At 37.6% G+C, this 24,404-nt stretch overlaps 3 protein-coding genes and 1 long non-coding RNA gene across 5 annotated transcripts in view; 2 read left to right on the top strand and 2 right to left on the bottom strand.

The window, feature by feature from the left end:
• The window catches only part of LOC146456441 (uncharacterized), a 2,382-nt gene extending 1,002 nt beyond the window's left edge, over positions 1 to 1,380 (top strand). The window contains exon 2 of the long non-coding RNA XR_014858815.1: positions 618 to 1,380. This is a non-coding gene — a long non-coding RNA (uncharacterized LOC146456441). The remainder of the gene's footprint in view (positions 1 to 617) is intronic.
• LOC146456439 (tectonic-3-like) overlaps positions 1 to 17,906 on the top strand; it is a 21,232-nt gene extending 3,326 nt beyond the window's left edge. Inside the window, exons 2-15 of one of the 2 annotated variants that reach the window (XM_085092834.1) lie at positions 6,067 to 6,178; positions 6,567 to 6,676; positions 7,852 to 7,994; positions 8,585 to 8,687; positions 9,427 to 9,545; positions 10,880 to 11,086; positions 11,628 to 11,759; positions 11,920 to 12,011; positions 12,678 to 12,815; positions 14,273 to 14,435; positions 14,867 to 14,965; positions 16,052 to 16,102; positions 16,666 to 16,854; positions 17,462 to 17,906. In XM_085092834.1, coding sequence (XP_084948960.1) covers positions 6,067 to 6,178; positions 6,567 to 6,676; positions 7,852 to 7,994; positions 8,585 to 8,687; positions 9,427 to 9,545; positions 10,880 to 11,086; positions 11,628 to 11,759; positions 11,920 to 12,011; positions 12,678 to 12,815; positions 14,273 to 14,435; positions 14,867 to 14,965; positions 16,052 to 16,102; positions 16,666 to 16,833 — 1,637 coding nt within the window. In that variant the 3' untranslated portion in view covers positions 16,834 to 16,854; positions 17,462 to 17,906. Of the gene's footprint in view, positions 1 to 6,066; positions 6,179 to 6,566; positions 6,677 to 7,851; positions 7,995 to 8,584; positions 8,688 to 9,426; positions 9,546 to 10,879; positions 11,087 to 11,627; positions 11,760 to 11,919; positions 12,012 to 12,677; positions 12,816 to 14,272; positions 14,436 to 14,866; positions 14,966 to 16,051; positions 16,103 to 16,665 lie in introns of both variants that reach the window. The other variant, XM_085092832.1, reaches the window with a different exon arrangement.
• On the bottom strand, positions 2,666 to 6,048 carry LOC146456440 (uncharacterized). Its single transcript, XM_085092720.1, has 2 exons — positions 5,228 to 6,048; positions 2,666 to 2,773 (listed from the first exon to the last, which is right to left on the bottom strand). Exons 1-2 carry the CDS (start codon positions 5,429 to 5,431, stop codon positions 2,666 to 2,668), a joined length of 312 nt encoding a protein of 103 aa, XP_084948846.1. The 5' UTR covers positions 5,432 to 6,048.
• LOC146456438 (uncharacterized) lies at positions 17,461 to 24,141 on the bottom strand. The gene is made up of 4 exons (XM_085092830.1): positions 23,418 to 24,141; positions 18,762 to 23,030; positions 18,478 to 18,644; positions 17,461 to 17,941 (listed from the first exon to the last, which is right to left on the bottom strand). Exons 1-3 carry the CDS (start codon positions 23,658 to 23,660, stop codon positions 18,507 to 18,509), a joined length of 4,650 nt encoding a protein of 1,549 aa, XP_084948956.1. The 5' UTR covers positions 23,661 to 24,141; the 3' UTR covers positions 17,461 to 17,941; positions 18,478 to 18,506.
• Positions 24,142 to 24,404: the final 263 nt, after the last annotated feature.

Below are 24,404 nucleotides of genomic sequence, written 5' to 3'. Positions count from 1 at the left end.
AATCTTAAGGGGCTCTTGCATTTTGTGTACATGCCATTTTAGAATAAAGTTATTTATAAATAATAATAATAATAAGAAGAAGAATTATTATTATTATTATTATTATTATTATTATTATTATTATTATTTAAAAAGCCTTTTAATCTCACTAGAATGAGATTAATGAGAGTTTTCTCATTTTTTTATTTACACTCATAACATGGAATATAATATATTATTATCAACACACTGACCTATGCTGGGCCATTTATATTCATCTAATGAAACAATTTTACGGCCATAAAGATTTGCTGTGAGAGGTGTTATGGGTTTAAATACAAAAAAATGCAGGTGCATTAAAATAGCATAATAGCTGTTATGATGATTAAAGGCAATTGTTTTCTTGTTGTTGTTGTCGTTTTTTCTTGGTTGACCCCATCAACCTGTAATTTCCACATTAAATTTTGCTAGAAGTAACTGTTTATGACTGTTGAAATGATAGATCATTTTTAAAACTATAACCCTCAATATGTCAGAATTTATTTTAATTTAATTTACGATCACTTACAAGAGGTTTGACTGTTTGACTGCTTACTACAGTACATTAACAATATTGGTTTTCTTTTATTTCTTTTCAGAATTCAATACTTAAACTGTGCAGACCGCTGAAGAAACTGCTACTTCAAAGACACCTATGACTCATCAATTCCTCAAAAGACATTGTGTACAACAGATGTTGTTGAACTGTTATTGTCAAGCTTGACCTCTCGTCATGTGGCAAAATTATGTAAAATTTGATATTCAAGTTTGTAGGGTTAATTGACAGAGGATCTCCCATATAATGATGGATTAGATGCAAATGGTCATAATTTTGTTCCTCTCTGGCAGGAAATTGTGTAGATTGGTATATATGTACCACTTAGAGTACAAAGATACAAAATGACCAACATTTTTAAGCAATGTTTAATTGGAAGAAAGATTCTTAGTCCTTTCTAGAACTTAAGGACAGTGCCTACTATTGTTACTGCGCATACGTTCTGTGCATCTGGAGATACTCGGGTTTCCTATGGGTGGTGCCTACTATAATTTACAGGGATAATTTTGCGCACTTTAAAACTATGCGAAGAAAGCAGAACTTAGCAAGTGATTTTGGTTTCCAAAAAGAAAATTGGGGGGGAAATCATGCATTTTTCAGAGACAATAAAGCTTCAATTTGGAAAAAAGCGCTCTACATTGCTTTGTATTTTGCTACTTTTTAGAATAATTGTTGCTTGGTTATCTCTAAAAAATGCGTGGTTACCCCCAATTTCCTTAAATTTGGCTTTCAATACCCGCTACCAAGATCTGCTTTTCCCGCATAGTGATAAACCATGCAAAAATACTTTGCTATTAGTAGGCACCGTCCTTAAGCTGTTGTGAAAAGAAATCCCAAAAATATAACTGAGGGTCTTTCTTCTACTTAATCTTTCACCTGATATTGAAATGTATCTTTCAAAATAAATAATATCCATATTCAATTACAGTTATGGTTGCTAACCTTTATGGCTATTGAGTCAAAAAGATATGACATAAAGAGCTATTATTTTGTAAGTCAAGAAATCAGTACCTCAAGTAAAGGTCAAAATGAAATTGAGCCATGCCATGAACCTTTGAGTGTGCTTTTCAAAAGATCCAAATGACCACCCCTAAATGTTTTCATTTCATGTTTAATAAGCTCATGACGTGTCATTTGTTATCAAGTAAGCTCTATGCTTCTAAATACGGGTTGAACGTTGTCATGAGTTGGAGAACAAGTCAAATTTGAACAAAAAATAAATGCCTTGTCCCCCCCCCCCCCCCCCCACATGGCATTTGACCATGTACCATGCCTGGGAAGAAGGGAATTGAATTTGGCTGGGGTAGAGAAATTGAAGTGAATTTACACTGTACCTTTGGCATTGGAGAATTTGGACTTTTCTCTTTTTTTTCCTTCTGTTTGAATACAATAATTATTGAACAACTGAGACAATATAATATATAATGCTCTTTATTCATAATGATAGTACAAGAGAGTGCATGGTACTAAGTAATACCTGTAAATCAATATTGAGATGCTGAAGCCGGGGGCTTATATGGCACAATTCATACAGGAGATTGGTCAAAATGGTGCAATTACTTTACAGTTTACAAATAAATAAATAAATAAATAGATAAATATTAATGTTAATAATAGTGGTGATAATAATAATAATAATAATAATAATAATAATAATAATAATAATAACTTAAATGAAAAAAATTAAATAAATAACAAATAAAATATTAAATTAAGCTAAGCCGTGTGTACGAGAGTTCAAAAGGACATGAATTCACAATTTGATTGGAAGTAATCTCTAAGTTTTTGTCTACAATTCCAGATAGTAAGCGAATTACCTAAATCAAGAGGGTTGTCATTCCAAATTTGAGGGCCTTGTGCATGAGGTGCAAAAGCCCCTTAAAATTCATAAGTTTTCTTCAAGTCAATTCTTCCCTATTATAATACATACTTGCATGGTGCTATAAACATCATGACCTCCCTCTGAAGTAGATGTTTACCTCCTGTATACGTAGGTGGAACTGTTATCACTTGGTAAAAATAAAATGAAATTCAAGTCAATGATAAAAAAGCTCCTTATGATCCCAAGTTTCCCTGCTGAAGAGTAAGCTTCTATGCGTATGAATTGAGTACACAATATCTTTTGTGGAATGAATGAGTCATAGGTGTCTTTGAAGTGGCTGACTTCTTCAGCGGTCTGTGCAGTTTAAGTATTGCATTCTGAAAAGAAATAAAATAAAACCAATATTGTTAATGTACTGTAGTAAGCAATGAGAGAGTAATGTACAATCGTCTTTTAAGGTTTCTTAATAATCATAACATTCTCTCTGACAATCAGTATGGTTTTCGCAAGCATCACTCCACCGCTAGCGCTTATGCTCTTACTTGTTTATATGACAAAATCTCTTCCGCCATTGACAATAAGGAATGCACAGTTGGTATTTTTATAGACTTGTCCAAGGCCTTTGACACCGTTGATCATAACATTTTGATTTCAAAATTAGAGCATTATGGTGCTCGTGGCACTTCACTGAGAGGGTTCGAAAGTTATCTAAGCAATAGACAACAATATGTGGAATTTAATGGTGTCAGTACGGAGTCTTGCGAAATTAAGTGCAGGGTGCCCCAGGGTTCTATACTAGGTCCCCTACTCTTTCTACTCTATATTTAAATGATCTGTGTAACGTGTCAAAGGTCGTGGATTTTATTCTTTTTGCAGATGATACAAACATATTCTTCTCCCACAAAGATTTTAACTTGCTTCCTGGAATCTTGAATTCTGAAATGCTTAAACACACAATGGTGTCGAGCAAACAAGCTGTCCATTAACTTTAAAAAATCAAATTTTATGGTTTTTAGACCACCCCAAAGGAGGAAAACACTTGATATATCTATTCAAATTGACAACAATGCAATTGAAGATGTGAAAGAGACAGTATTTTTAGGTGTTATCCTCGATGAGCATTTGTCATGGAAGCCTCACATTCTTAGTGTTTCTAGAAAAATATCAAAATCAATAGGTATTATTTATAAGTCTAGTTTTTACCTTCCCAAAACCTCCTTACGCTCCTTGTACTATAGTCTAGTTTACCCTTACTTAATTTATTGTGTTTCTGTGTGGGGATCGACATATCAGTCTAATTTAAATCGGATTATTGTTCTGCAAAAGAAGATAATCAGAATAATATCTAAAGTTTCTTTTGATGCTCATACTGGTGTTCTTTGTAAAGAACAGGAGATTTTAAAATTCTCTGACATTTATTTATACCAAATAGGTAAATTTATGTATCTTTTTAAAAGAAGCTTACTTCCAAATTATTTTCGCGATATGTTTACTCTTGCAAGCCAGATACATTCTTATAATACAAGAAATTCCAACCTTTTCTCTATACCTTATTGTCGAACTAATCTTCGAAAATTCTCAATTCGGTTTCAAGGTCCTACGCTTTTCAACTCGCTTAGTCTTGAAATCCAAAACAGTGAAAGTATCAGTTTGGCAAAAGACTTAGAAAATTCCTTCTTTTTAAGTTAAATTGACTCTTTGTTGAGCTACACACCTTTTTCTTTTTTTTTTTTTTCTTTCTTTCTTTTTTTTTTTCTTCTTTTTAAAAAAAATTAATTGGAATTTTCATTCAGTACCATTAACTTCTATGGTTTATCCTATAGTTCCAGGACGCCTATAGTTAATAAGCCCCAGGCTTCTATATAGGCTTCCTAGCCTTTAACACATTTCATCTTGTAAATAGTTTAGTAGGAATATTGTGTATCATCTTTAATGTATTTATGTTGTATTTTTTGGTTAATGGCAAATAAAAATGAGGCAGTCAAACAGTCAAACCTCTTGTAAGTCAGATCACAAATCAAATTAAAATAAATTCTGACATATTAAGGGTTATATTTTTGAAAAATGATCTATCATTTCTACAGACATAAACAGTCACTTCTAGCAAAATTTAATGTGGAAATTACAGGTTGATGGGGTCAACCAAGAAAAAAATGACAACAACAACAAGAGAACAATTTTTTGCCTTTCACTGTATTCCATGTTAGAGTGTAAATAAAAAAATTAAAAAACTCTCATTTATCTCATTCTAGTGAGATTAAAAGGCTTTTCAAATAATAATAATAATAATAATAATAATAATAATAATTATTATTATTATTATTATTATTATTATTTATAAATATATTTATTCTAAAATGGCATGTACACAAAATGCAAGAGCCCCTTAAGATTCGTAAGCTTTCTTCAAGTCCATCCTTCCTTATTATAATACCATAACCTCCCTTAGGTAGATGTTTACCTCCTATAGGCGGATGTTATGAGTTGGTAAAAATGAAAATATTTATGAAATTCAAGTCAATGATAGAAAAGCTCCTTATGATCCCAAGTTTCCCTGCTAGAGAGTAAGCTTCTATGTCTATGAATTGACTTTTATAATACACAAGTTATAAAATATACACTGTAAGCCACTGTACCTCCCTTAGGTAGATGTTAACCTCCTGTAGGCGGATGTTATGAGTTGGTAATAAAATTAATGAAATGACACTCAGGTCAATGATTAGAAAAGTTCCTGCAAGATTGTAAGTTTTAATGCTTGCAAATAAGCTTTCCATGTGTACGATTGTGCTAGTATAACACATACGATACAAACGTGGTGCTATAAAACGTACCTCCCTTAGGTCGATGTTAACCTCCCGTAGGCCGATGTTAACCTCCTTTAGGTCGATGTTAACCTCCCGTAGGTCGATGTTACCTGAGCAAATCTTGACTGTTTTCATAGTTCCACGTTTCTTCCACAAATCGAACGTAAAATCCTTGAGGTCAGTGTTCAGACGCCGAGAAACGAAAGTGGAAAGAACTCTGTATTCTACCATAACGAATCCTAACAAACGTTCAAAGTCTTTATTGTCTTTATTTCCCCTACGTCGTCCGCCATTACTGAAAGAGAGTGAATGCAGGTCAATTTCCGGTATAATCGGATCTCGGTTCGTGGCTGCTCCGAAGAATAACCTGATGACGTCACCTCCCTTAGGCCGATGTTATCTTTTCTCAACCGTTTCAGATGATATCCGTAACCCTCCCACAGAAGGTTTACTGGTTTGGATCCCCTACCCCTCTGGAAATTCTGATTTAGTTTCATACTTTCCTTTGAAAATTTTGGCTTTTGTGATTCCCCCCCCCTCCCCTCAGAATTTCCAGTGACCTTTCATGAGGTGGGTAGGTATATTTTCTGGACCTAGACATTGCATTTGATTAGCAATCAGAAAGTTTTCAAAACTTGTTAACAAAAATTTTAGCAAGAAAAAAAAAAGTTTTTTAACCAGCAACTCATGTAGTATGGTTCATAGCACTGTAAAATTAACCAAGAATAGATATCTTGATCCTTGTTTGGTCTTACAATCATGTGTGTACACTATCAAACCTCATAACTCCGTTATACAATCATAATACATACAGTCCTACAGTATACATGTAATAATTTGTTTTGTTCTATTATTTTGAATGAAAGGTTGTACCTGTGATCTAACTGGTAATGGATGTGATCCGAACTGCTGTTGTGATACTGATTGTAATGAAACAGATCAACTATCATTTACAGAATGCAAAGATACAGATGTCAAGTATGGTGTTATTCCTTGTCTCTTGCTCTTTATCCTTGTTACAGTGATGTTCCAATGTACTATGTTTTGTGAAACTTGTCTTGTTGGGTTTCTTGCTACAACTGTGAAAATTGAAACGGGGGCCTTTTTGTGCAAATTATGGTTACAGCAGTAGCATTTGCTAATGAGTTCTGCTACACATACAAACCACATTCTACTTGGTTTGCTGTGAATTAAAAATTAAAAACAGCAGTGCATTTTGAGATTGCATCATAATGCATTGGAAAAAAGCTTTAATATGTCACATATGCTAATAAATTGAACATGCCGAAGGTTGTTATTGGCCTAATCCTTTAACAACCTCAATATTTCAAGTAAAAAAAGTAAGGTTTTTTTTTTTTTTTTGCAGCCGTGATGACCGTGTATGTGTCTCGGATTCATTGCTCTTTACATTCAGAGACACAAAATTCAGAACTGAAACCACTGGCTCTGGACTTTTCTGCATTATCAGAGATAATTGTAAGTTCTTACTAACTCAAAACTTTAGCTCAACCTGAGTACATTCAAACAATATTACAGTATTCACATTGTAGTAAGTAGCATGAAAATTGAATGGCTGGATGTATCAGTTGCGTTTCAAGACTTTAATAAGTAAACATAATACATGTAGATTATGCCACCTGTGGTTGCAAAACATAAAAGTATATTAGAGCACAAGGTGTTAACTCTCCAAAGCAGAGGCAAAACTAAGCACCCCTTGGTTATGCATTCTGGAGCTCTTCAATAAAATGTTATTACTGTACTTGACTAAGGGTACATTTTTTTGTGGGGGCAAGGCATTCTGGATATTCCAAAAATTAGAATACCTCAAAATACTAATAAAAATAATATTATTGTATTCTTCCTCAAAAACATTAATAAGAATCTGATTCATTTACTCTTGCCATTAATTATTTTGGATATTTTTCATTACCAGGAAACAGATTCAACAGAAATTCCGCAGTGTATTCCTTTTTCAGAGTATAATTATAGAATACAGCTGTATTATGTCCCCCAAAAAATTTGCTCTTAGAGTTATAAGAGGCATTAAAATTACAATGGCCATTCAGAAGATTCAATAGTTGTAGGTGAACTCACTAAATCATCATCATCATATCTTTATTTTTCCTTGGATTTTAGAGTAGCTTAATGCAGCTAATATCTCGGAGCATTTTCCCACCCAACCCTGAGAATATACACACAAAGACCAGACCACAACACCAGGAAGTGCGTTCCCTACACTTTGCGAACAGTGAGTGGGTTCTTTAACGTCCCACAGAGTTATTTACAAACAAGGGTTGTGAGACAGGGCCTACGGTTTATCGTCCTTATCCGAGAAGACTAGAAAGTTTAACCATTTGCAGATGTCAGAGCAAAGGCAGCACTTTCTCCTCAGTTATTTTAAGACCCTGAGTGGTGGTCCGGCCGGGGTTTGAACCCGCAACCTCCCGCACGCTAGTCCTGCACTCTACCAACTGAGCTAACCATGTGCATGTGCTACATGCACATGTACTTAATTCCATGTACAATATTTTACAAATCCGCCGTGCCTTTTGAGTTGAGTTCTTGTATGAGCATTATGCTTTCAAGTAGAAAGGTTATGTATCGTCATTATGGTACTTTAAGTCTGTGATGTTCCAATTATCTCAAATCAGATGAATCCCGTAACTTCTACAATGATGTACAGACAGCCAGCACAAGTGAAGAATTTTCAAATTTAAAAAGTCAGTCAGCATCAGAGGTGTATGATTATGACAGTGGAAAAACAGACCAGCCATCAACTTCCTCAACATACAAGGTACTGAATAGGGACACTGATGTGCAGTGCAATGAGGATAATAATATTTTTTGCCTGCTGGGGTTGAGGACTTGCAGACGTATGCTCATTGATGGTTCCAACCAGTGTTCAGAAACAGCACTGCACATGACAGATCATCATCATCATCATCATCATCATCATCATCATCATCACAAAATGTACTTTTCTGTTGCAAATATATGTACCTTTCATTATTTGTTAATACAATTTACACTGTAGTACCATTTTTTTCTCATCCAATGGTCATTTCTGTGCAATCAGTGAAAATACCATCATTAAGGAAGGTAATAATAATTATTGTAGGTCACATACAGAAAATGCTCGGCAAATATGAGCTACATGGAGAATGAAAAATGACCTAAAATTGAACATAAGACAGTTATACTCCCCACATGTAGTCCTCTGGACAATTATACAGTTGTGTTTCCATAGCAACCAACAACAGAAACCTTGGTTACAGCTGTTGTAACACTTACCACCTACACTGTAGCAATGTGATCCTGGTACTTGGTGCTCCTTTAAGTCTTCAATTCCTTACATTCACTGCCATGTTTTCTATTCATTTTAAGGTGGGTGATCCAGTGATATTGGTTTTTGATAATGGCGCAAGAGGATTCCTTTCTTTACCGAGGCCATTATTTGGAAGTGAATGTGATGACAATAATGCTGCAGGTATTCCTTCTTCTTTTTTTTTTTTTCTGTTTGAGATCTTTCCATCTGAAGCAATTCCTGAAGAATGATTGGGGGTAAAAAGTGGGGATTATACAGATTAAATTACTGGGAAACCTAGAGCAGCTAAACATGTCTCCATTTTCATTTTACCGTGGTTTGACATCATTAGAACTTTTTATTATAATTTTATATAATTTACAATAGACCAATTTCAATATATTAAAATTTGTACTTGGCATACAAGGCTTAGGAGAATAAAACAACAGAAATTACACTGAGTCTCAGAGGTTAATATTAACTGTTGATTAATTTCTTTTGTTTTATTCCCCTAAGCCATGTTAGTGCCAAGCTAGACGTTTTAATATAAACACTCATGGAAAACAGAAATTTGTTTGAGAAAGTAGAATTTCAAGATAGCCAGTAGCAAATAACCGTAACCACTGTTTCTTGGTAATTTTCAAATTTGTTGGCAATTGCCATTTTGTCACTGTAGTCTCCTTGTGTTCATAATAGCCACTTTGGTGGTCCCTATGGCATTGGCTGAAGTTTGATTTTAAAGTTTCAAACTCTTCATCTGTAGAGCAAATTATTGAAACACTAAGTAACCTTTACATGCAGTTAACATGAATATCTGTTTAAAAAGATCTGTTAATATACATGTAGTTCCCTGTTGACCAGGTCAGTCAATAAGAAGCACTGCACACCAGTTTTGGCAGTTTTAATAAATTTATTATTTTAGGGTATCGTGAGGATGGTAGCACGGAATGCACAAGGAAGATTGCAGTACTTGCATCAGCCTGTGAGACACTTGCTGTTCTGAGTGCTAGGAGTTATTATACAGGCTTCAAGCTGGCTAAGGTATTGTCTGACTCAGGTTTACATTTACAGTTGTGTGGATCTAACAGTACTCCACCCCTGTACTAGTTAGTCAGTATACAAGGATGGTTTATTAAGAATGTAGATGTATTGTCCAGCATGTTACAAGTATAGAATAAAGAAAATGTATGCTTATAAATCTGCAAATGGGAATCCAAACCATGACTTACCTTGCATGCTCCTGTTGGTTGCCTATAGATCATCCTACTACGCAGTACGCACTGTACCAAAGGTCATGATTTTAATGATTGCTATCAGATTGGGGACTCAGATTTTGTCTTTCTCCCATGTTCATGACATACTGAAAATTACTTCTTTCTCATTTCATTTCCTCAGAGCAGAGCTGAGGGCTGTATACATTACAGTCTGACCTCTATTAAGTGGCCACCTATTAAGTGGCCACCCTCCATTAAGCGGCCAAGTCCCAAAGTCCCGAATTGTTTGTCAGTAAAGTGCTGTATGCATTTACCTCTATTAAGCGCCCGCAATCACCTTTTTGCTGTTTCAAGTTTAGTATGTATTGATTTTTTACCTCTATTAAGCGGCCAGCAAATAACCTTTTCAAGCAAAATGGTGACAGACAATGTGAAGGTGATAACTGATAACAAAAAGAACTGCAATTTAATCTCCAATATAATGACACCGATCAACTCCGACACTTTGCCCAGTTTCACGGTTACCAGGACCTTGCCCTATTTATTGGAAAACTAAAGCAAATGACTTGATCTCCTCGTTACTCCGAGCCCCACAACTGCAAACAGCAGTGACGAAGTATTTTAAATAAATCGTCCGTGAAATACCTTGAGCTAAATTTTTTTTACAGACTGTTGATGCAAAAAAAGGCCTAAGAAACTTGATTTTTTGTTACATAGATTTGTATATTTTTCTGTACATTCTCAACACTAAAAAAATACTGTACTTATCAACTACATGCTCTCTGTGTTAGAGCTAGAACTTTGCACGGACTTGAGATGTGCAAATACAGGGCGCTTAATGTTTTGTTTCAATGATTTTTTTTGCATTTATCTTCACATATGTTCACTTTTCAACAAGCTTTTTGCTATATAGAGGCAATAAAATTACGTTGACTGCCATTTCTACTCAATTTATATTGTACCTCTATTAAACGGCCAACCTCTATTAAGCGGCCAGTTTTCAAAGTCCCCAGGGTGGCCGCTTAATAGAGGTCCGACTGTAGTCTAGACAGTCCTGCACAGGAATAATATTCTTCCCATTTCATACATGTGGTCTGTGCTCAAGTTGTCATCACTCTAAATATCCTTTGATAAATTAGTTTGTCTGTTTTTAATCTACAGAATCCTGCAGTTCTGAACAGTAATACATCCATCTCAACCAATAATTCAAATTCTTCTGCTGGCACTCCTGATTTTTTAGAGGTGGTGCTTAACAAGCCTTTATTGTGCAAAACAAGCCTTGGTATACCTAACACATGTTCCTTTGCTGTTCCACCAAATCCTACGTATGATGCACAGAACAAGACATGCAATAATGTTGCTTTGGAGGTAAGAGGAAAAACTGTGATGAGGAATATTATTATGTGACCAGTGTGGCATCTCATAGTCCTGTATGCGTAATCTTGATGGAATGTTATTACAAACTCAGTTCTTAGAAAAAACACTAAACATTTGAGACATACTGTACTGTATATTCATTAAAATACTACATGTCACTTCTTTGTGGTATAATAACAGTTGGTATCAGAACCATCTGTTACTAACTTTCCTCTTGTTAGTTTTAATTAATAAATAATTTTATTATATCTAGATCAGTTAGTATGCGCTGTCTGATTGGTCCATTTTGCGGCCCACTAAATTTGAAAGTTCTGGTCCTTTCCCACGCACCCGATTAACCTCAAAGATATAATAAATATCTTACTAACCTCATTTTCTTGGTCCATACTGTAAGTTATGGATCCTCATTTTTACCCATTAATTTATCAACGGGGAAAAACTTGGTCCGTTTCTTAGAGTACGGACCTCAAACTCAGTTAGTAAGAGGTAATTACGTTGTCTGCAATGAGCAATACATCCCTTATTTACCTAGGTGTCGTACAGAGTGCAGTATTCCAATAGCTCAACTGATATTGTATCAGTGATGGTAGAGTTTGTACTGGGGAGTGTCACAGCAGAGGAAGGGCTGGATCTGAGGCAGAAGGTGTCAGTAAGTTTTTCAAAGGTAAGGTTGATTGCATCTACATGTGCATACATGGCCTGTACTGGCCTGTAAACCTTCCTGTTGTGTACATGTAATCCCCCTCCCCTACCTCCCTCCACATTACTCTAGTAAGCCCACTTATGTTGGGACACTGACTTGTCTTTCCTTGTCTTGTGCACAGGTTGGTGATACAAGAACTACATTCAGGAGATCAGGCAACCCAGGGTATATTGTTGGGGAACCTCTTGTTGCTGGAAAACTTGGCAACAACAAGTATCTTGTATAATATTATTTGAAGACAAATTGAGAAGTTGGCCCTGTCCTTTATGCACCTATCAATGATAAGCCCAGAGTGGTGGAGGGGTGGGGGGGACATAGGCAGGTCCTTTGAACCCAGCTATGATTTTCTTTTCAAGTAACCAAAAATTGAGAACCAGTCTACCAAAGTTCTTATTGGCATAACATAAGAAACCAAATCTATTCTTGGATAATTGGTTCAGATGGCACAAAGAGTACAAAATTAATTATATCAAAAATGTAGTCTTGAGGGCAGGATTGCAAAGTAGTTTCATGTCTGTGATCAGTTTATTATCAGGACAGCATCTCTGAGTTTTGAATCAAAGGTTGTTGTTGTGCTGTTTTTTGTATGTAAATTAAGCCTACAACAGTAAGGACTCATCAAATGGATTGATTTTGGACCTCAATGATAAGGGATTCGGCTAAAGCAGGCCTGCAACTCTCCGAGCAGTCCACGTCAGAAGTGGGGCTTGTGCTGTGGGCCTTGGGCCTGCTGTGAGCAAACCCTAATGATACATCTCCCAGATAATCATATTGTTTGCAGTTGTTCTTGTTTTAAACGACCCCTCTTTCAATGGTACATTTGTACATTGTACCAAATATAGTAACACGCTGTTGGGTTTTCCTTGACCTTGTCGTTAGCGATGAAATCTCTCTGAGCAGTGATCGTAGCACATGGCTTACCATTATCAGCCCAGCGGCAGGTGGAGCCTGCGATAACTCCACTGTTCGTACCTCGGTAACGTTTGGAGTGGACATGCGTACTGGCTGCACTATCAGGTAACTTCAATAGACTTTGATGCCTAATTACATTTTACTGAAAAATCATGACCGACATCGAACGCAAAGTACTCTCATTCTCAGTGTGTCCAGAAATGGACACAAATCAGATGCACGCTTGTTGTGAAAGGCATTACAAAGTTTTTCCAAGCCATAAGCCTCACCTAAACACAAATAATTCGGTCAAGGATGAAGTCATGTGAAAGGGAAAGATAACTCTGGCTAAATATGAAGTAAACAGTAAAGAGATTCGAGTGCTGATGTCTCGAGCGTTTGCTCTTCGTCAGATCAAATGGAAGATTGTAGGTGGCATACATGGTTTGTATAGTGAGCAGTGAAGCTACGCCATTGGTGGGAGTATCGTAACGTGGAGAACAAGAATTACACTCTGTTTATTTTATAAGAACCTTTTTTATAAGAACGTTGAGGCTGAGATTAGCCAAAATTTTAAGAACGTATTAAGAACATTTCTCAGACTGAGAGTCGATTAAGAACGTTTTTATTTTGCTAATCTGTATTTAAAATCAAGGTAACAAATGTAAATTAACCAAAATGCGGGAATGTTTTGTGTAGTATGGTGACACACATCTCGGTTTGTCATAATCAGCAGTTCTTGATACCATATCTCAGCAGTCAATGCTTGCTTTACTGAAATACATGTAGTGTATACCATGTAATTTACGAACATCTTAAGAACGTTTTCAACCTCAAATCGCAAAAAAATATAAGAACGTTCAGCCTCAGCTCCAAAATTAGACGTTCTTATAAAAAGAACAGAGTGTCATCGAAAGTACCCAAATTCGGAGTTACGATCAATTCTGGACCTATTGTCTTTCATATGTGCATTATTATCAACATCTAGCTTTCTGTAGTCAAGCTTCCAAGGTCATCAAAACGCAATAACGCATTACAGCTTTGATTGTCTTTAGCATATTATAACGCTGAATTTCAATGGCCAAACGTGTTACAGCTTTGTTCACAATTAAAACACACATGAAAAGCCAAGCTGTTACATATGGATGGAACTTTTGAAAGGTGCATACTGATACGTGTTCCTTTATTCATCTCGCTCCAAGGTGGTTTCCCATCTGTCCAAACCTCTCGGACACACCGATCAGTTCATAAACAGAATACACCAATAGGAATCACTGTGCAAGTTCTCTAAATTCGTGCAAAATGGCGCATGTGATTTTTCAGCATACGCCATTGAAGAACTAGCCCCTAAGAATTTTACGTGTTATTTGCAAACTGACCGATCAGGCTGCTCGTTCTGACACTGAAAGGAAAGCACCCTATTAGATTCTAGCACTAGCAAGCATCAAATTGTTCTTGGACTTGGACAAACGATGAAACTGGCACTCTGGAAACACTCAGTCGAAAAACTACAGGTTGTTACACCTTTTAGTTTTTGTTTACACGTAGGCTGAACTATACGACTAAATCTTTGTCATACACAGTGTGCCACTGTCTTTGAAGGGATCTCAATGCCAGCTGATTCAAGACACAGTGTTCAACACGTTATTGGGAGATCAGCCAACGTATGTTGCCTCCTTTGGTAACTCAGATGTAAACAGTGTCGGGGACTGGGTCAAGATTCTCAACACTAGACCGGCAAATGAGGTACAGTGAAATTCGCAATAACCTATTTGAAGAATTTCTATTTTTCGTAAGATCATATCTGTGGTCATTTTGGCAACAATGCTGATTTAGAAGAATTGATTGATTGATTGATTGATTGATTGATTGATTGATTGATTGATTGATTGATTGATTGATTGATTGATTGATTGATTGATTGATTAAGCCAAAAAGTTAAAATTAAGTTAATCGAGGTTTTCATCTCGCTCTTGAAAAGTGGTTTTTAAGCCTAATTTCAAGCTAAAGGTCAAGAAAAGTCTATGCCAAAACCAACAGCAAAAAATATTTTGGATGAACTTTTACCGATTAGTAATTAAACTTGAATCAAAGTTCACGTTAATCCAGGATTAGTTTAATCGGGCTTTGAATAACTGGGTCCTGAATTATTCAATATTCCCTTCTTCCCTTCCCAGGCTGGTCAAGGAGACGGAGAGTGTCGGAACATGAGGCTAGGGCTTCATATTGAAGTTCTTTTTGCCAATTTTGGTTTCTTGGCAAAACCTCAACCAAGGGTAATAATCTGTTTGTTTATAGTATATTTTCGGTTGTGTTCTTTTTTGAGCTCATGCATGATCAGGCTGTTTCGTGACTTTTGTTACTGTTTATGAGTAAACATCTTACTTGAAATTTTGGAGAACACCCTTGATTGACTTTGAATCCATTAGCTCTGTGAAAGATGCGAAAATGTTTCACTGAATTCCATGCACAGGTGAAACGGCCTCACGGTCATCCCGTCAATAGAATCAGCTTGTTATCACGGTCACTTTTTAGTGGTTATAAGAAAGGTCATGCAGTTCCTCTTTTCTTATCTATAAATACCTTATCATTCCGTTTATGGCCTGTTGGTGATTGGGTAAGATCTTATGGGCCACAAGGCACGAAGTAACATGTAACAGTTACAGGTGACCAGTCGGGTAAATAGGTGCCACTTTATCGTTTTGTAATAGGTAGTTTAAGAAGCTACTACGCCGACAGCAGCGAGAACGTCCAGGGGCCTTTTTTCTGCCGTTTCTGTCGTATTTCTTAAAGTCCGTAATAGCACAATTCGCTGTTCGCGTAGCATTGTTATAGATTAATTTGAAAACGAGTTCAGAAATGACTTTGCCGTACTGAATTTAGCAAAAATGGGACCTTTTGCAGAGATCTCATTTTGACTCGAAGATGACAAAAATTAAAAGAAAATGCGATTTTTACAAAGATGGTGAGCAGGCAGTACTGTACTAGCCAGCCGGCCATACATTTCTTTGTTAAAATCGTAAAATTTAAACTTCTGCCTTCTCTCGAGTTTGAAGCAAATCTCTATTAAATTTCGCATTCATGCTAAATTCCTGATGGCGAATCTATTCATGAACTCGGGTTTAAAAATATCACGGCGACGCTAACCAAATATTGTGCTATTGGTGATACATAATAAATAAAAAACTTTGTTACATAAATTGTTGTAGTGTTTCATAATCAGTGTGAGCTGTAGTTACATTTGTTCCTGTCATTATCTCTTTTGTCATAGAAATACTGGTGCAATGTAAAAAAAAAACTATAAGCAAACCAAAAAATTGCTTTAAGCTATAACTATCTCCATTTTGTTTCTTAATTTCCAGATTGTAGGAGTTATGTATAAGTATGACGATCCTAAAGATATACAGTATCAGGTGAGAGATTTTATGCACTTTACGAAAATAATTACTCTGACCAAACACACAAACTCCAACAGCTCAATGAACCAGTTAGAATTCGAAGCAATTACATGTTACCGGTGCCAAGCGCGGGAAAACACGTGCGACCGAGACACGATCGTTGCTGGTTTTGTCCTCATTGGTCGAGAAAGTGGTGCGAATTTTGGTAACCAATGACACAGCATTGTAAAGGAAAACCAAAGCAAACCCGAAATTACTTCTGCACTCAACTGAAAACTGTTTTTTTAAGCCCACTATGATCTAGTAATCTGTCGTAGACCAAGAAGTCTCCCCTTGCATTAAGATTAGTCGAACGGGAAGCTAATCAGATGAATCAGCGCGAATATCATCCGTTACGTACAAACTCGATATGTACCGTAAAAGGAAAAATAATGTAGAAATCGAGCTGTCTCTGGCTTGTCGCAAGGATAAAGGCAACCTTTTCCTCTACAGGTGCTTTGCTTCTTTGTCGCCTTTTCTTGAGAGGATGGAAGGAATACTTGAAAATTTATATATTTATTTACTGTATTGCTCTTTAGTGCACCGGAGTGCAGTGCCAACCGGGTAGCGCCAGTCTTGAGCAACAAGTTGAAGTGGTCACATCAGTTGGCTTTGTGGATGTATCAGACAAACCCGTAGCACAGATCAAACCTCGGCCAACATTTGAAGCCAAAGCATCGTCAGATTTCTTCTTCCCGTTCCTTTGACAAAGAGTTGTACCATGACAAGTAATTTATTGTCTTTTTGGCAAGTCATTTTGAACTTAACTGACAGATTTTATCAATCACGTTGAGTGTTGCTATGTCACACTGCAATAAGGTCATTGACAAGACCCACTCTTGGACGGTGGTAATAACCGACCTTTGCTGGTCTCATCAGTTGTCATCCATCGTATTCATGTTTAGTGAAACGTTAATGTCTTATTTCGCGAGCTGGCATTTCGCTCTGTGGGATTTGCATATGAGATGTGGGAATAACTGACTTAAATTTCGAGTGGAGCTTGCCCAGTTGTCAAGAATTCGGATGATCAATTGCTCATGTCCGTAAACTCAGTTGTTGTGGTTGGTTTACAACCAACCAGGCAAACGACCTTTCCAACCCTTACATTCCAAAAGCGGCAAAAGCTAGACACCCCACCCAAAACCCAAAACAGCACACTTTATTTCAAGCCACGAGGAGTACTTAATAGCTTTCGTTCTCAATTGCCATGGGATTTTATCAAGTGGCTAAAATGTTACAGCCATTATGAAAAATGGTATAAACAGTACCACAGCGAGGTGCTGCTTCTCCGTAGCTTCTTACTTTAAAAGATTTTTGACCCATTTTTATCCACAGACTCAATACTAGGTGTAACGTTCGGCGTGAGACGGTGGAGGATTATCCTCTGCTGGACGATCACAGCAAACAAACTATTGACTCTTCTGGGTTCAAGCCGGAAGTATGTTCTGTCCAACTGCCGAATACGTATCAACATTAAGAACAGCAAATCGGACGAGCAGTCAACATTTAAATGTTGGCTCATTTGTATGACGAGAAGTGCTGTTGCCTAGTCTCGTTAACAATGGCCATAAAAGTAAACAAGTTTGACAAAATCAGTGTTTCAGCCAGCTATAGTATTTATTGCAGTGTGATTTACTTTCTAAAGAACCTGTTGTATCTTTTATCAGTACATGAATATAAAAACGCTTCCTGAAATAGTAAGATGTATATTTGTTATAATGTACATAGCAATAAAAAAGACTGTACATAAAAATGAAAATAAAGATCAAAATTCCTCATGTCCACTGTGGGTGACTCTTTGTCGTCTCAGATATTCTGAAATAAAAAAAGGTGTGTGGACGTATGAAAATCATTATAATGCAAAACATTCAGTTTAACCATGCACCTGATTGTAGGAAATTACAGCCCCGTGTAATTACTGCGAATTTCGAATTTCCTTCTTAATTCAAATGAATATGAATATATGAAACATATTTTTGTCATCTATTTAATCTTCTTAATTCAAGTCGTGTAACTTTGCTGGAGCGGTAATTTCCACTACGTTGGATCGCATCGTTTTTTACCCCAAATTGTCAATCTTGCCTTCAGGTAAAGGCAATTTGAAAATTCGATAGCAGCTCCATTTGTATGGCATATTTCAACCTTTTACTGTATCGTTGACCAATTCTCACAATAAGTGGTGTCTTCACATTCGGTGTAGTGTATTTGCGACAAAACGCACTTGCAAAAATTAAATTGATTTACACTGACGAAGGCCAAAGGGTCCGAGCACTTTCACGTTGCTTTTTGCATGAAGTGTGCCGTTGTACAAGTCAGCAACATGTGGTAGCAGCCAAATTTGCTTTCTTTACCTTAAGAAGAGGGCTTATTCGTTCACGTTTCACTTCTTTTGTTGTCCAGTCGTTTCACTGTCGTCAGTGCTAAACTTAAATGATAAAGTGGCAACCGTCCGGTCTCCTGATACTTTTTGAATTGCATTATTACGTTCTGTTTTAAAAGTTGGTCTTTGTTTGCTCACCTGAAAAAAAAATTGCAAGAAAGTAGTAAATGTTAATTACGTAAATGCTAGCAACACGGCAGCAACAATAGAATAACGAGACGCAACAAAATGACCCTCTTTTGGTTAGAACTTAACCTGTGCATTCTGATCCAAATTTGAAGAATCTATGATGGCCTTCAATCGTCCCTGTTCCCTTTCCGCCACAGAAATCTTCACAATCTGCTGCATTTTTTCCTCCAGATCCAGTCTGCGACGGACTTCATCCTCGAGGGAAATTCTCAGGTCCCTGACTTTTTCACTGAGCCTGCTTCTTTCTTCACTGAACGATGCCAAACTGACCGTCATCTTGCGTTCTTTTTCGCTCAGCTCTTGCTCTAGCTTTTCCTTAGCGTTTTCTAACAAAAATACCTTCGTGAGCAAATTGTTCCCTTCCCGCTGATGTCTCTTCAAATCTTTGGCCGTGGCCTCGAATTCATTTCGCACCTCCATGAGGTTTCGATCAGCCTCGAATCTTTCTTTGCTCAACTCCTTCTGCAAGTCATCGTTTACTTTCTGAAGACATGAAAGTTTGGTTTGAAGAGCTACTCGCCTCTCTTCGAAACCAGCGTGGGCTTCTTGGTGTTCCTCAAGTTTTCGATGGAGTGATTTCAATCTATCCTCTGCTTTTGCAAGAGAATCCTCAAGCCCTGCTTTACAGCGTCGAAGTTCCTCACATAAAGAACTTTCTTCAGCTAGCTGCTTATGAAGCCAGATGTTCTCCTGTTTCAAGTGGTTCTTTTCTTTTTCAAAATTTTCTTCGAGTCGCTGACATTTTCTCTTCCATCCTTCCATTGCTCTCTTTGTTTCAGCCTTTCGTGTTAGTGGTAGTAAGCCGTCCGCACCAAACCGCTCTTTAAAGCCGTCTATCTCACCCTGAAGCTGAGTATTTTCAGTCATCAATACCTCTTCCAACTCCTTGTACCGTTCCAAAGCTTCCTCTTTACTCTTGATGGTTATCTTCATCTCAGCAAGACGTTCATACAACCTATCAGTCTCCTCATTCGCTTTAACTTTATCTTTTATGGACGCTTCTCGTAACACGTTTTGCCTGCCCTGACTAGCTTTCAGTTGGCCACTCAGGTATATAATCCTTTCTTCTGCCCTTTGAAGCTCTTCATGCAGGCCAGCATCCACCAAGGTTTGAAGATATTCATTATCCCGCTTCATTATGGAAAGTTCTTCCATTTGGTCAGCTAACCGTTGTTTCAGACGATTAACCTCCTCCGAACTGGAGCATTCAATATCTTGTAGGATTTCTTTTAAAATAGCTCGGACTTCATCTTTTCCCATTTGAGGCAGGATTGCATCACTGTTCAAGTTGTTGATTAACAATGGGGGTTCTGACGATAACAAACAGTTCTCTTTAGATTCAAGAACATTCTTCAGAGAAACTCTCAATTGTCTTCCTTCTTCAAGTGCCACTTCTTTAAGGGTGACTTCATCTTCAAGTTTTTCTTTTAGAGTTGCTACTTGCTTCTGCAATTCCGCGTTTTCCTTCTCGTATTTTCCCGCGAACTGCTCCAATTTTTCCACCCGCTTATCTTTTGCTTTGGAAACCTCCAAAAGGCTATGAATATCCTTGTTAATCAAGCTATGAGCTCGTTTTGTCCTTCCATAAATAATCTCCAAGACCTTCTTCATCTCCATCGTCTCCCGGGCGTTTCGGTTAGCCTCCTCGCGGATGGTTTCATGTAAATCTCCATATTTCTGTAGTTGTGCTTTTGTACCCTGTAGCTCATCATTCAGCGACTCAACTACTATTTCAAGTTCCTCCTTGTCATGTTGGATGGTCATCAGAACATTTCGTAATCGTTGCTCGCGTTCCAAAGCTTCTAATTTCTCGAGCTTTTCATTCTTGAGGTCGTTCTCGACAACTTTGAGACATTTTGGCGGATTTGTAGTCTCTTGCTGAGGCTCGTCCTTTTTCTGTTTCCTTGGTGATGTGGCATTGAGCGAAGAAGAACTAAGATGTTTACTTATTGCTTTGGGAATTAGATTCTTTCCTAAAACTTTCAGCTTTCCGGTTTTCTTCTGGCTCTGCAAACAGGAGTCGCTCGGGGAAATAAGTGGATCCTTGCCTTGGTTCACCTCCTTTATTCCCGGCATTTGAGACGTCGTAGACTGCTCATCAAAACCGTGATTGTATTCTGGTGGAAGAGGCTCTGTCTTACCATTTGATTTCACCAACAAAACTTCAAGTTCCTTTTTCGTCTTCAGCTCTTCCAAAAGGTCATCCTTCATTGCTTGAAGCAACGTTTTAAGCCTATAATTAGTCTTTTGCAGTGTAGTTAAAGTCTTTTTGTACTCGTTGAATTCTTTCTTGAGCAAATCGTTCTCTTCACAGAGCTCATCGATCCGCACTGCGTATTCTTGTAAGTCCTGAACACTTTTCTCCATCGCGGTATGAATCATACTCTCAAGCTCCTGAAGACGTTCTTGTAGAGCCTCCAGGTGGTCATCTTCTTGTTCGCTTTGTAGTTGATCCCTGCTGCCCTCAAATATTTCTTCGTTTTTAGCTTTTAGTTCAAAAAGCTCTCCTAGCGCTTGCTGCAGTGAAGTTTGTAAGTACTGTTCTGTATCCTTGGCATTCTTAAGATTCTTTTTGTCCACTTGTCGCTCTTGGTCTATAGTCCGGATTTCCATTTCCAAACACTTGATTTTCTCGTGTAAAGCTGCAATTGCTGTTTCTTGAGACGCAGTTTCGTGCCTTTTGGTTTGAAATTCGTCATAGAGCTCCCTCGCGGTCAGATATAGCTTCTCTTCCTTCTTCTTGGCTCTCACTAATGTCTCTTTTAAAGATTTTTCCTCTTCGGCTGCAGAGTTCATTTGTGATTCAGTGTTCTCGAATGCTTCCTTAAGTACAGAACAGTATTCGTCAAGGTCATTTTTCTCTCTTTTCGCCCTTTCTAATGCTTCTTGTAAGTCTCGAACTTCATCTAGTAAGGCCAATTCCTTCTTTTCGTACCTCTTCTTGTAAGTTTCAAAGTCACGTTCTTTACTTTGCAACAGCTTTTCCAAGGTCTCGTCGGTGCATTTATTCCCTAGTTTTAGCTGTTCCTCTTTCTTCTCGTTCTCCTGGAGTTGCTCTTTCAGTATTTCAATTTCGACATCCTTGTCCTCAATAGTTTTGTTCGTCGACAGCTTCAATTCTTCAAATTTTGCATTCCTTATTTCAAGCTGTTTGGAAATATCACTTTCTTCTTTTCTGGCTTTTGCAACAAGCTCTTGCAGATCATTAACCTTTTTTTCTTGAGAAGCAATTAATCGTTTCAGTTCTTGATTTTCCTGTAGAGTGCACTTATTCCTGGAGAGAATGCTTTCAATTTTTTGTAGGGCATCCTCCGTTTCCTCGATAGAGGAATGTCCTTTTCTCCATGCACTTGAGATTTCCTCATCCCTTTCTTCGTAAAGAGAAATGTTGACCCAAATGCGCTGAATCCTGCCTTCGGTTAAGCAAAGAGCTTCTTGCACTTCTTGAAGATGTTTTAATTGGCGAGTATTCTGCTCTTCCAAATCTTCTACCTTTGATTTCTCTTGGCAGTAAACCTGGTAGATGTCCCTCAAAATAATTTTGGGCTCTTTTCTCGTTGTAGGTTCCTTAACATGTGTTTTAGAGTCCAGATTGATTTTGTGCCAAAGATCCTCAACGCTTGATATCACGTTTTTCATTTCGTTACTTAGATTATGGTATTCTTCCTTTAAATTAAAGGTCTTAGCCTCTGTAGAGAGATCATCCTCTGTGCCGCTTTCTCTTGTACTATCGCTGTATTTTTCAGAACAACTTAACTCAGAGCTAGTTTCCTCAACGCTTGTACTAGATGGTAAATCAACAGTTCTAGATGCCTGTTTATTTTGAGCTGACATCACATCAACAATTTGACCCATTAATCCAATGGTCATCTTCTTCAAAGATTCTTGGGTACTCTCGAGTTCTGGTAATTTGTGTTCGAACTCTCGCCTTCGCTTTTCAGTTACTCCTTTCACCATCGACAGCTGTTGTTCCACTTGTAAAACCTGTTCTTGCAAAGCGTCATTCTGGTTTGTTAACGACTGGAGATGAATTTGCAACTCCTCTGAATGTGCTAATTCCTGATTCAAGCTCTCCTGCAAGCATCTCTCGCGGTCGATTGAGGTCTCTCGATGGGTATGGAGCTCCGCTTCTTTGGTCCATAGTTTGTGGAGAGCACTTTGAACGCTGGACTCAAGTTCTTCTTTTTCTGCCGTGATGTCTTCAACTTCTTTTACCTTCTCCTCTACCATCCTCTTTAGTCTCAGAACATCATATTGGAATTCCTTTATACTGGCCTCCAAAACGCTTTCTGTCAGGTTTGCGGACGTTCCTGTGTTCTTTTCATTGGCATTTTCCTGCATAGCGTAAATACAAGATTATATTATCTCTGGTTACAATTTTACACGATTTATTAAGTGGTTAGTCATATGACTTCTACACCAAAACTAGTGTACTGTCAGTATGTAAAAAAAAGGTTTTCGTTTATAACTACTCAAAAATTGGCCAGAATGTTAATGGAGGAATAACGAAGAGCCTTGCCTTGGCACAGGCGAATTATGACATTCGAGCTCACAAGAACAAAGCTGAAAACTTATGGCCACCACAAGATATAGCATTGTATAACATAAGAAGGTGCAGTATAATCGCAGAGCTTGTCAAAACCTTTAAATGAAAAAGGAAAATCGAGTGGGATACATGCAGATGGAAACTATAGTCACATGACGCAATCTTGCAAGTCGTACCTGAAATTCCTCATCAACTCCAGCCTCGTGCTTCTCTATTCGATCCCAAGACGTACTTGCCAGTTCTTTTTTGTTTTCATCCTCTTCATCAAGAGTGTGGTAAGGCTGCATGAAGCAATCGTAACTACTAAAATCATCTGCGATGGCCTTCTCCAACTCACCAGCCAACACAGCCTCCCCCTCGTTGTTCTGGGCTGATGACGGCTGAAATTCACCTTCTTCAGATGATGATTCATTGTCCATTCTTACAATTTAGCAACAAAGAATATACTGCAGGCAATCATGGTCCATGTACTGCTCCTGCAGAAAAGTTTCTTTGTCTTTGTACGTCAATTCTAATTACGATTGTACGTCATTAACTTGAAGTTTCAGTTCTGATTTTGTTGTCACGACAACGGTTCTACACGCACTTGCCTACTCCCGTGCCACTCTCGATACTGTAGCTCGTTAGAGTTTTAAATTGCCCGCAGCAACGCGAACATTAAGGAATATTCCGCCATTTCACCTGTGATTTGTGTCAAGCATCAAACCTGTCTTATTTGCTTGCTTTGTCACTGCGGTATGACACCAAGAGAAAGATATATTTCGAATTCGCTCCTTGATTGTTGCTGTGCAGCAATTTGTTACTACACGACATTCCGCGCTTTCAAACACTTGCTTTTGGTTTATTATTATGTTCGAGATACAGCTCGATAGCACCTGATTCGTCTGGCGTCTATTATATATTTGATAAACTTTTGAATGCAGAGGTCCACACAACGCAGGAATTAAACTTGCTGGTAATTTTTCCGGATCTCTCTTGTAAAAGACCTCGTGTCAGGCGTCGCTTGAACGTGAAAATACAAAACTGAATGCAAGGCTGGCACTACGGCAAAGGGTGAGGAAGACTTATTCTATTAGTCGAAATATTGGCAACTAATAAATCTGCCCTTTGCCGTAGTGCCAGCCTTGCATTCAGTTTTATATATTTTATACGTGGAGCGGCTA

This window comes from Pavona decussata, unplaced genomic scaffold, assembly GCF_977016875.1.
Source record: "Pavona decussata unplaced genomic scaffold, jaPavDecu1.1 SCAFFOLD_254, whole genome shotgun sequence".
In the NCBI taxonomy this organism is placed as follows: Eukaryota; Metazoa; Cnidaria; class Anthozoa; order Scleractinia; family Agariciidae; genus Pavona; species Pavona decussata.
Note: the sequence above shows the minus strand (reverse complement) of the source record. Positions and strands in the feature narration are given on the sequence as shown.

What these genes read in the sequence shown, in the direction of transcription:
- LOC146456440 (XM_085092720.1), bottom strand. Translation starts at nt 5,431, where the DNA reads ATGGTAGAATACAGAGTTCTTTCCACTTTCGTTTCTCGGCGTCTGAAC. An exon ending in TTAACATCGACCTAAGGGAG is followed by an intron (nt 2,774 to 5,227) that starts GTACGTTTTATA and finishes ATTTCTTTTCAG; the next exon opens with AATGCAATACTTAAACTGCA.
- LOC146456438 (XM_085092830.1), bottom strand. Translation starts at nt 23,660, where the DNA reads ATGGACAATGAATCATCATCTGAAGAAGGTGAATTTCAGCCGTCATCA. An exon ending in GAGTTGATGAGGAATTTCAG is followed by an intron (nt 23,031 to 23,417) that starts GTACGACTTGCA and finishes TACGCTATGCAG; the next exon opens with GAAAATGCCAATGAAAAGAA. An exon ending in ATTTGGATCAGAATGCACAG is followed by an intron (nt 18,645 to 18,761) that starts GTTAAGTTCTAA and finishes TTTTTTTTTCAG; the next exon opens with GTGAGCAAACAAAGACCAAC.